General features: G+C 35.0%; 1 protein-coding gene across 1 annotated transcript in view; it reads left to right on the top strand.

The window, feature by feature from the left end:
- LOC107290464 (inactive N-acetylated-alpha-linked acidic dipeptidase-like protein 2) overlaps positions 1 to 487 on the top strand; it is a 95,996-nt gene extending 95,509 nt beyond the window's left edge. The window contains exon 5 of the mRNA XM_015819341.1: positions 251 to 487. Coding sequence (XP_015674827.1) covers positions 251 to 385 — 135 coding nt within the window. The 3' untranslated portion in view covers positions 386 to 487. The remainder of the gene's footprint in view (positions 1 to 250) is intronic.
- The last annotated feature ends 11,636 nt before the right edge of the window (positions 488 to 12,123 follow it).

Here is a 12,123-nt window from a genome sequence, read left to right as displayed (position 1 = left end):
TGGATGCCATTACAACAATGTCTTGTTTGTTTATTTGTTTTTTAAAAATAAAAATATAGTTCATTGTTTCTGAAACAGTGTGTTGAAATGAGTAAACTGGATCATTGAAATGAAGTCTAATCACCAACACAATCTTTAAAAGAATTTGAAATCCTTTAAACCATAGACAAAAGCCAATAAAGCTTCTAAGGAAGGAAATCAATATTTCTTAAGTCTTAAAGGTTTCTCTCCCTCTCTCTCACTTACACAGACAGCAAGCTTTCTTTCTGAAGCTGTTTTCCCTGTGTCTTCGACAATATCCACAAAGCTGGATTCTTCCTTTCGCCTGCACGAATCCATCACTAAGGTAAAGGCAATTAAGATGTCTCATCTCACAGTGATATAAGCATTTCTTTCATGTGAACCAATCATGAATGAATAATTCACTGTTTTCAGAGGTGTTTGAAAGCATTTATTGATGAGCCTCTACTGACAGTTTGATTGATGATTTAAATGCAGCCACAGTATTATTCTGTGCATAGTTCTTTCAAAAGAGAGTCCCACTGAACTCGTGGGGCTAACCCCCAAGAAGGTAAGTGTAAGATTCGAGGCTTAAGTCTTGTGTTTCAGGATTCAGAATAAGGAGATTTCCAAATTCACTCATTCCTTGGAAGAGCAGTTGTAAGATTGTTTCTAACACACTAGGTCAGTACCAAATATCTGCTGCATTTAATATCCCAAGATATGTTGTGCTTTTCATGTGATCAGGAAAAGATTCTACACAGCTCTTTTTTGTCCAGATGAAAAAATATTTGTCTTTTATGAACTAGGAGAGATCTCAGGTAGAAGAGAAAATATGTATGTGCTGAAGTGGAGAAAGGTGATACACTAAGGTGATCTTCATTCAGTCTCAGGTTTAAAATTGGAAATTAAGAATACAGTTATCCAGTCTTGTAAAATAAATGGATTCAAGTCTTAAGAAATATATGTTTCTTGTGCTTTAAAAATGGATAATGCTTACCTGTGTTTAATGCATCTCTCAAAGAATGTTTTTCAAACATCTGCATATGAACTTTTTGGTGTTAGGATTTTTTTTTAAACTCCTGTGATTTAGTCCTGTCCAACTGTAGCTCCATTTTGGAGTCAAGTTATAGCATTTGTTTAAGCAAATTTGGAAAGAACTGTAATAATGGATAACATAATTGCAATGTTAAATTATATTCCCCAAATGGGAAATTCGCTCTTTTTTTTTCTTGCTTTATCAAGTCTGTAGCTCAGCAAAGGATAATCCTAATAAATGAAAAGAAATATATCTTCCTGACATTAAAAAAATAGATTTAAGATGTTTTTTAAATCCTTTATGAAAAATCTTTACATTCCAAAAATGTAGTATTAAGTTTCTGAATAGTCTACATTTAATTATGTTTAAGGATTGAATTAATCCTTTATCCTTAACAAATTGATATGACATGAATTGTTTGTGTAATGTTACATATAAATATAATATTATGTATTATTTTTTTCTCTTTTTTAATGGTTAGTTTATTTTAATCGCTACATTGTAGTTAGGATTTTTCACATTGTGTAATCTCCACATGGACCAGCATCTTCTACAGTCTCTGCTTAGAAAGCGAGGCAGGGACTTATATTTTTGATTCTTCCTTCACCACCATCTCCCGCACTAACTCCTGCATTGTCTGCCTTGTGTAAACTTGCCCAGGAGCACAAACATCCATAGCATGAGAAAAGGGACAACACACATTTGGAAGACTGTTTTTTTATTAATAGTGTTTTGGCAGGCAGATTTCTCTGTCGATTATTGGGATAATCAGGAAGGAGAGAAAGAAAATGAAATGAAAGAAAATGAACAGAAAAAAGAGCTTATATATGAAACCCAAAGATGCCTATGCTTATACTGTAATTAACAGCTAGAAGAAGCATATGAGTTCCAAGCTGTTAGACATGTCTAAGTGCAAAGAGGAAAATAACAGGAGAGTGAAAGAAATAGGATAAGTTAAACTGAGGGAAATGAAAGGACCAGAGAAAAATCAAGAAAGAAGCAATCTGAAAGAAAATGATGATGCGAAAACCTCTACAAAAGAAAGTATCATAAACACTGAATTAATGGGGACTTCTGAGGAAAATTGCCAAGAAAGACAAGGGTTGCATCCAAGCCTTGAACATCCTTTTATATCCAACTTATGCCAGCAAAGGTGTTGTCTCCTTGTGTAATGGAATATTGTCTGAATTCCTAGGAGGGAAGGAGAAGCAAGAGACAACATACTATAGATTGTGAGAGAGAAAGAGAGTGAAGACAGCTCCTCCCTAATAGTTCCCAGAGTATATGCTTTATGGAGGTGGTAGTTTGATTTAGGTTTGGCAAGACTCTGTCTATAGATGGGGAATAATAAGGAAAGATTCTTCTACTTATCACAACATGTCTTTCTTGGTTTTTGGAGTCTGATATCCTCCCCCAGTACTGAAGATCCCTCATATGGTCCATTCATTTCCTCTGGATCTAGATGGGAAATTTACATCTAAGTTCAAGTGCCCCTTAAAATTTGGTCCTTGAAACTAAAGATGTGCATCTTGTAGTGCTGCCCTCATTTATTAAACAGGAAATAAGAGTTTTTATCTTTATCTATTAAATTTATGCACTGAGACAGAACAACTCTTGCCCACTTAATAGCATCACAGTTGTTTATTTATCTAAAGCAGTAGTGGGATTCAGCCAGTTCGTACCAGTTCAGCATAACTGATACCTAACTTTTTGTTGAGTTTGGCTAATCGGTTACGATAAATCTGTGAGGTGTGTCACACTAGTGACACCACTGCCACAAAGAGCATCACACCGGTGATGACGTCAATGCACATCGTGCCGATGATGACGTGAATGTGGTACGCGTTGCACAGGTGATGCCGACAGTGCAGTGATGCCGAATATGTGAGGCGTGTTGCGCCAGTGATGATGACGAACAGAACCAGTTGTTAAATTATTTGAACCCCACCACTGAAATTCTAAAGGTATAACCCAGTGTTCCACTTCTGAACTCAGACATTCTAAATGACCTGCTTTTCTTCTAGAAGAGAAAGTTGTAAAATTGCTCCATTGCTATGTTGTGAGATTTCTTGCTTTTACAAGCAAAAAGACAACACATTTATTGTAAGCTGCCTACAGTCATGTAAGAGCAAGACAGGAAACTATAGAAATTGATAAATAAATAAAAGAATTTTTTGGCAGATTGTCAAAAATCATTAGCCATGTCCAACTTGATACAGCCATTTTTATATCAAATTCCAGTGGCCAAAATACATATGGAAAAAAGGGAAAAAAAGTAATGGGTTGATTGTATGTTTTTTTGAAACTTCACTTCACTGTGGGATCTCTGTGGAAACTAGATTTCTGTTATTTATTCCATACTTCAAAATATGGTTCTTTTCTTTGGATTTGTTATACTGATTTGCCAACACAGCCAGATGAGGGTTTTCTTTTTCATTTTCATTTTGAATGGGTACAAATATCTACTACACATTTAATTAAGACTCATCAATTATCATAATTGATCATCTCTAACTAGATCACCATAAACAACTTGTTCATCACTTGTTCCATGCAAACATCCATAGAATAATCCCCTTGTTGATTATTCTATTGACGTGCTAGACTCATTAAAATGATAAGTTGTAATTGATGAAAGTGACCGCACAGTCTTATAAATGAATAAGTAAATTAATAAATGGGCAGTTAAGTACTTTTTTGCTGGAAACTAAGGACTGAATATTTTATTACAGGCTGATGTAATTCACTGAAAGGGATCCAGGTAGTACAATATAATTTTAGAAAAATCTTTTGCAAGAATTCTGTATATATATATACTGAACAATCCAATTCTACTGAAAAGATATACTCTAATGAGAAAAAAAAATATGGGAGGAAGAAATGAAAAAAAAATAGAAAAAAGTTTTTCTTTCTTTCTTTCTTTCTTTCTTTCTTTCTTTCTTTCTTTCTTCTCTCTCTCTCTCTCTCTCTCTCTCTCTCTCTCTCTCTCTCTCTCTCTCTCTCTCTCTCTCTCTCTCTCTTTCTTTCTTTCTATAGCACTTATATAGTACCCCATAGTGTTTTACAGCATTCTCTGGCTGATTTACAATGTCAGCATATAGCCCCCCAAGAATCTGGGTCTTCATTTTACTGACTTCAGAAGAATGGAAGGTTGAGTCAATATTGAACCCTGTCAGGATTGAACTCCAGGGTGTGGGCAGAGTTTGCCTGCAATACTGCACTTAACCACTGCATCACCAGGGCTTCTTCATTTAGTGCATCACCAATATTAGAAATTAGAGTGGTTTATGTTATTTTTTGCTATGTTTTTTATTTTACCCTGTTCTTCCTCTCCTGTCTTGAGCTCCCTACCCAATTTCAGCAGCTAAGCAAGTGGAATAAAGGCCTGTTGCTAAAACAGCTAAGCAAGCAAGCAAACAAAAAAACATATTACATAGGCCAGGCATGTCAAACACGCGGCATGTGTGCCAGATGCAGTCTATGCTGGCCCTTCAAAGGCAAAGAAAATTCCGATACGTCACAATATGGCCTGCAATGCAATCAGGCTTTACACTCCTGACATAGACAATAAAATCCAAATATAAGGTGAACTTATTAGGACCAAGTGACTAAAACATTATGCAAATTAATGTGCAAATCTTTTGAAACAGTTTTTTAAAACCAAAGTAGCCATCCATTCTCAGTAACACAATTTCAAAAATTTCTAGTCCCAAACAATTGATATACTAGTGCTGGTGTTGTTAATGCAGAGCTTTCTATTTTACTCTGTACCTTCTTCTTCTTCCCCTCACATACATGCCTTATTTTTCCCCATTCATTCCCAGTGTTTAAAATCCCTTTTCTCTCTGTGTTATTCAAAGCTTTTTGAATCAGGGCTAACTTAACTCATTCTAAGTAATCCAGAGCATCAATTCCTTTCAATAACAGAGCATAGGATATAAGAAGCTGGAGCCAAGCAAAACTTAACACTCTTTTGATAAGAGGAGTGAGGATGGAGAAGGGGGAAGATGTGTAAGGAGGGCTTTAGTAGTAAGAACAAGAACAGGCCGGGCCAGGTGTAAGAACAAGAGGCAAGATATGAAAAACAGAATTAAGGCTTTAGAAATTTGGTGAGGGAGAGAAGCTGCAAGGAGGAAGAAATAAAAGACAGAAGAAGATAAGGAATCTGCTTATTTTATCTCATCCTTGGGAGATAAAAGGTATCAAATAGAGAAAGATCTATTCAGGTTAATTACAGTAACCTGAAAGGGGCACAGTATTGGATCAGGAATGACGAGTCTAGAGGAGAGATGATAAAAACAGTGTCAAGGTTCTGACTAACGAACCCAACCAAGTAAGTACTGACAAGATGATCCAATCTCTTTCTGCAAAACTTTATTGAGTACATCATTTCAGCATGATTGAAAGCAAAACCAGCTCTGGTTATTTCCCTCGCGAACCGCTAGAATAAAAACACGCAATTATCCTTCCCCCTATTTGTGCATGTCACATTATCCAATCAAGTGTCAAAAGTTTGTTATGAGAAAGAATCTCTATGAGTTGGTAAACATCTCTTGAAACGTCCTTGGTTCATATGCTTGGATTTCTTGTTCTGTGGAGTCTGCATTCCATTTTCTTCCTCTCCTCCCCCCCCTAGTGCATTGGCAAACTAAGAAGGGTGGCAACATCGTGTGCGCACTTCAAACTTGGCAAACAGGGCTGAAAGCCTTGCTGCCAATAAAATGGGTGGCATTGTGGACCTCCAAGGAAGATGAGATGGAGGGAAATAGGAGAACAAGATTATTGTAGTTGGAGTCTGCTTATGTGTTGTCACAAGGAGATTGGATACAAATGGAATTTAAAAGGGGAAGTTTGTTACTTATTGAATAAGAGAAGAATGAGATATGAAGATGGCAGAAGCTGAAAGAGGGAAATGCCATTTAGTCCAACTGAGTTCAACTCTTGCTCAGAGAAGTGATCCAAATTAAATACCCCACATACATTAGGGTATACCTGAATATATTCAGTGAAGAGGAACCCATCACATCTCTGAGACTTCTTTGCTTCCTTGGACAAACTGTGCTCACCGTTGGAAACTTTGGGACTTGGATGTCTTCAGGAATGACAATTTTGTTTGCCAATAGTGCTTCATAGATGGAGTCTAGGACACCCAGTCTCAAGACAGAAGGACTAAAGCACATCTTGCTCTCTGATCTTTCTACATTTCATGGACAGCTATCTAGATTTCTCAAGTTATATCCTGTTAAAATCTGTTTTTTTTAATCTCTGTCATTTGTCCATTGCCATTAACCTCTTTTACTCAATGTGAGGGGCTGGAAACCATCTTGAATTTTCAAAAACAATTATAAATTACAAGTTGTTTAATTATGTGCCATCAAGTCAGTGTTGACACTTAGTGACCACATTTTCTACATGATGATCTGTCCCTGCCTAGATTACAGCTTCCAATGGAGCTGTAATTGAATCAATCCTCTCCCCTCTCCTCCTCCTCTTCCTCCTCCTCCTCCTCCTCCTCCTCCCACCTGAGCCTAAATGTCATGCTCTATGTAACCTTTTACAAAAAGATTAAGATAATCCATTTTTCTCAGGACTTTTGAAAATAGAGTATATGTTTTGTGGCTACAGAGTTTGGTTTAGATTTTTAAAAATACAGCTTTAACTTATAGTTTATAGTTCTGTGGTGTTGTTTCATACCTAGAGTTTGTTATATGACATATAGACTTGTGAAATAAATAACTGTTTTATACTCTACTCTAAACAATAAAACAAAAACTTTCAACACATTGCATGCTTCTCACTGTTTCAAATATTTTTTTTTTATCAAACCTAAATCAAATGCTATTCACATTGCACTTTCATGAATCCTAAATGTGGGTGTGTTTGTGTGTGCGTGTTTCTAAGCAATAGTAGTGGAAGATTCAAATGAAGTTAAATTTCATTTCTCTCTTTAATTAAAAAACGAGTTTCCAAACAAGTTCACAAAAAGAAAAGACACAAATAATACAGAAACAGCAAGAAAAACAATAATAAATTAAGCAAAGAGATTATAAGAATAAATAACAACATCCTATTGTGAAATAGCATGAAATGTATGCAGAAAAGAAAAAAGAATATTGCATCATTTGTTTATTATTAGATAAAATATCCTTATTAGATAAAACAGATAATTTATACATCTCTTGAGTCCAGTTCTTATTCCAATTATTCCCATCTGGAATAATTCTTTTACACTTTCTCAAAGTAGGGTTGTTGTTTTTTTGGCAATACCCAATATCTGATATTTCACAAAAATGTTTAGATTCCAATGTTTCAGAACATAATTTAACATTACATAAGATAATTAACATTCAATTTTCCCCCAAAAAATCTTTATATTAAATTATATATGTTAAAACTTTATTCCAGAAAGATGTCATTGACTAACAGCACTAAATCATATTTGTTGATGACGTCTCAATTTTTTTTATATCACTAATATCTATTCAAAGGAAAGCCTGGTGTATTTAAAATAGAATCATTTCATGAATTAGTTTTAATCTTAAATCCAATTAAACTAATTNCTGGAGAGTGAAGGTTTCGCATCTTGCTGAAATGGCAAAGATTTCGGCTTATTTGAAGGATCATTCAAATGAACAATTTTTATCAATATGGAGAAGATGGATTGTTTATATTCAAAATAAGCATAGAATGGTGGAATATAGGTTAGGTTTTTAGATAAAAAATTTTTTTCTTTTTATATATATACATATATTTCACCTACTTATGTAAAATTATATTTTATGGAGTTAGGGATATTAATATAAGGTTACTTCTAGATGAATAGTATCCTGGGATTAGGTTTGGGAAGTCCGGGTGGGGGGTGGGGAGGGGGTTTTTCAATTGTGATGTACTTGTGTTTGCTTTTTCTCTTATGTTGAAAATAATAAAAAAAAATTTTGAAAAAAAAAGAAAGAATCTCTATGAGTTGGTAAACATCTCTTGAAACGTCCTTGGTTCATATGCTTGGATTTCTTGTTCTGTGGAGTCTGCATTCCATTTTCTTCCTTTCCTCCCCCCCTAGTGCATTGGCAAACTAAGAAGGGTGGCAACATCGTGTGCGCACTTCAAACTTGGCAAACAGGGCTGAAAGCCTTGCTGCCAATAAAATGGGTGGCATTGTGGACCTCCAAGGAAGATGAGATGGAGGGAAATAGGAGAACAAGATTATTGTAGTTGGAGTCTGCTTATGTGTTGTCACAAGGGGATTGGATACAAATGGAATTTAAAAGGGGAAGTTTGTTACTTATTGAATAAGAGAAGAATGAGATATGAAGATGGCAGAAGCTGAAAGAGGGAAATGCCATTTAGTCCAACTGAGTTCAACTCTTGCTCAGAGAAGTGATCCAAATTAAATACTCCACATACATTAGGGTATACCTGAATATATTCAGTGAAGAGGAACCCATCACATCTCTGAGACTTCTTTGCTTCCTTGGACAAACTGTGCTCACCGTTGGAAACTTTGGGACTTGGATGTCTTCAGGAATGACAATTTTGTTTGCCAATAGTGCTTCATAGATGGAGTCTAGGACACCCAGTCTCAAGACAGAAGGACTAAAGCACATCTTGCTCTCTGATCTTTCTACATTTCATGGACAGCTATCTAGATTTCTCAAGTTCTATCCTATTAAAATCTGTTTTTTTTAATCTCTGTCATTTGTCCATTGCCATTAACCTCTTTTACTCAATGTGAGGGGCTGGAAACCATCTTGAATTTTCAAAAACAATTATAAATTACAAGTTGTTTAATTATGTGCCATCAAGTCAGTGCTGACACTTAGTGACCACATTTTCTACATGGTGATCTGTCCCTGCCTAGATTACAGCTTCCAATGGAGCTGTAATTGAATCAATCCTCCTCCCCCCCTCCTCCTCTTCCTCCTCCTCCTCCTCCTCCTCCCACCTGAGCCTAAATGTCATGCTCTATATAACCTTTTACAAAAAGATTAAGATAATCCATTTTTCTCAGGACTTTTGAAAATAGAGTATATGTTTTGTGGCTACAGAGTTTGGTTTAGATTTTTAAAAATACAGCTTTAACTTATAGTTTATAGTTCTGTGGTGTTGTTTCATACCTAGAGTTTGTTATATGACATATAGACTTGTGAAATAAATAACTGTTTTATACTCTACTCTAAACAATAAAACAAAAACTTTCAACACATTGCATGCTTCTCACTGTTTCAATTTTTTTTTTTTTATCAAACCTAAATCAAATGCTATTCACATTGCACTTTCATGAATCCTAAATGTGGGTGTGTTTGTGTGTGCGTGTTTCTAAGCAATAGTAGTGGAAGATTCAAATGAAGTTAAATTTTCATTTCTCTCTTTAATTAAAAAACGAGTTTCCAAACAAGTTCACAAAAAGAAAAGACACAAATAATACAGAAACAGCAAGAAAAACAATAATAAATTAAGCAAAGAGATTATAAGAATAAATAACAACATCCTATTGTGAAATAGCATGAAATGTATGCAGAAAAGAAAAAAGAATATTGCATCATTTGTTTATTATTAGATAAAATATCCTTATTAGATAAAACAGATAATTTATACATCTCTTGAGTCCAGTTCTTATTCCAATTATTCCCATCTGGAATAATTCTTTTACAATTTCTCAAAGTAGGGTTGTTGTTTTTTTGGCAATACCCAATATCTGATATTTCACAAAAATGTTTAGATTCCAATGTTTCAGAACATAATTTAACATTACATAAGATAATTAACATTCAATTTTCCCCATTTTTTAGAAATATAATTTAATATATACAATTTTGAAATAAGGTCTTTCTACAGTAACTGATTGTCGTGATTTAGTATAAACAACTACTGCAGAGTTAAAAAAAATATAGTGATTATAGATAAGTTTCCTTTCGGACCACATAAATTTTATCTTAGTAAAGTACTTAATCAAAATTAGAATTTAGGTTAATTTGATTAATGACATTTTTTAAGACCTGGAACTATTAAATGTTCCATTATAGGATGTTTCAATTCTTTAGTCCATAACCTGTAAATGTTATTAATATCAACCTTGAAATTAGTTCTTAGCTCTTTATATAAATATGATGTGGGTTTAGTTTCAAACGATGACACCATCAGAGATGAAAGTCCTTCAGGATTTTTGGAAGCAGCCAAAGCATTTGATTCAGATTAAGCCATCAAAATGTGCTTAAGTTAATTATATTGAAGCTGCTGTGAATTAGAGAGGCAAAATTCTATTTGAAGTTGAGAAAAATCCTTAAAGTAATCATTACACAGTAATTGATTTAAATAACCATTCCAGATTATGCACACAGTTTCCAATACAAGATTTTGCCTTTATTTTTGAATTAGAGTGCTTCCATAAAATTAAGCATTCATGGACATCAGGGCCAGGTGAAGGCTAACTGAAGCTCCAAATATAGGAGCAATGTTTAATTGACAAGATATCAAGATTCAATAAGTGCTGAAAATTGTATTTAAATGTGATAGTGAAAGAGTTAAGGTCATGATAGCTAGGAGGGAAAACTCTGTTTCCCTACTTCTCTTTATGTCCTAAAAACATTATTATTTTGTTTAATGGTTTATTTAGGATTGTTGGACCTTAGCATCAAAATCCAATCTGTCACCTAACAGGGCTCAATCATTGTTTTGTTGCTTGCAGGCTCAGAAGTAAAATACCTTTCTGTTTTATGTTGATCCAAAGAGTTTGCAGGACATTAATAGAAGCAAATAATAATAATAATAATAATAATAATAATAATAATAATAATAATAATAATAATAATAATAGTAGTAGTAGTAGTAGTAGTAGTAGTAGTAGTAGTAGTAGTAGCAGCAGCAGCAGCAGCAGCAGCAGCAGTAATAGAGTTATAGAGTAATAGTAATAGAGTTGGAAGTAATAGAGTTGGAAGAGACCTTGGAGGTCATCTAGTCCAACCCCCTGCTCAGGCAGGAAACCCTATACCATTTCAGATAAATGGTTGTCCTGTCTCTTCTTAAAAACTTCCAGTGTTGTAGCATTCACAGCTTCTGGAGGCAGGTTGTTCTAACTGTCAGGAAGTTTCTCCTTAGTTCTAAGTTGCTTCTCTCCTTGATTAGTTTCCATCCGTTGCTTCTTGTCCTGCCTTCAGGGGCTTTGGAGAATAGCTTGACTCCCTCTTCTTTGTGGCAGCCCCTGAGATATTGGAAGACTGCTATCGTGTCCCCCCTCGTCCTTCTCTTCATTAAATTAGACATACCCAATTCCAGCAACTGTTCTTTATACGTTTTAGCCTCCAGTCCCCTAATCATCTTTGTTGCTCTTCTCTGTACTCTTTCTAGACAAACAAACAAACTTTCCAGCAAAGCCCACAGAGGTGGGTAACCCAGTAAATTTTAATTCCATATACATATAGCTGATCTCAGTCGTACAGGTCATAGTCTCAATGTAACTGGACTGTTTTCAAAAAGTAACTGGACTGGTTTCTTTTCCTTAGGAAGATGTTTCACTTCTCATCCAAGAAGCTTTTTTGGATGAGAAGCAGAACATTTTCCTCAAGGGAAAAAAAAATGTCCAGTTGCTTTTTGGAAAAAAGCACCTTTGAAATTCCATTTGGGATTTACTGAAAATGTGTACTGTTGTTATCAATGTTGAAGGTTTTATCTAAATACTTCAACACTGTTGGAAGGTATATCAGCATTTGTCATAAATTTACTCCTTTCTGAACGAAGGTTGGTGGTGCTTTCAGATAAAAACAATCCATCTGACCTTCAGGTGCTTTGGAGAATAGGTTGACCCCCTCTTCTTTGTGGCAGCCCTTAGATATTGGAACGCTGCTATCGTCTCATGGTTATCCAGACTTTGACATTGCAGATGTGACTCTCTCCTCCCTGGCTTCAGGAGGAGACCTGCTTCAAGCTGTATTTTCAAGATCTCATTGTTTTTGTAACTACAATAGTTTTTGCAGGAAAAGTAGCACCTCTTTACGACTTATAAAAGCAGCCCTTTTTTTCCAAACTTTTTTAGACTGGAAGAGCTTTCAGCCCCTGAAAAAGCTACTTTAACCATCATACGGGTAATC

The sequence above is a fragment of the Protobothrops mucrosquamatus genome, unplaced genomic scaffold, assembly GCF_001527695.2.
Source record: "Protobothrops mucrosquamatus isolate PMUCROS unplaced genomic scaffold, P.Mucros_1.0 scaffold902, whole genome shotgun sequence".
Classification (NCBI taxonomy): Eukaryota; Metazoa; Chordata; class Lepidosauria; order Squamata; family Viperidae; genus Protobothrops; species Protobothrops mucrosquamatus.
This window is presented reverse-complemented; position numbering and strand designations above follow the sequence as displayed.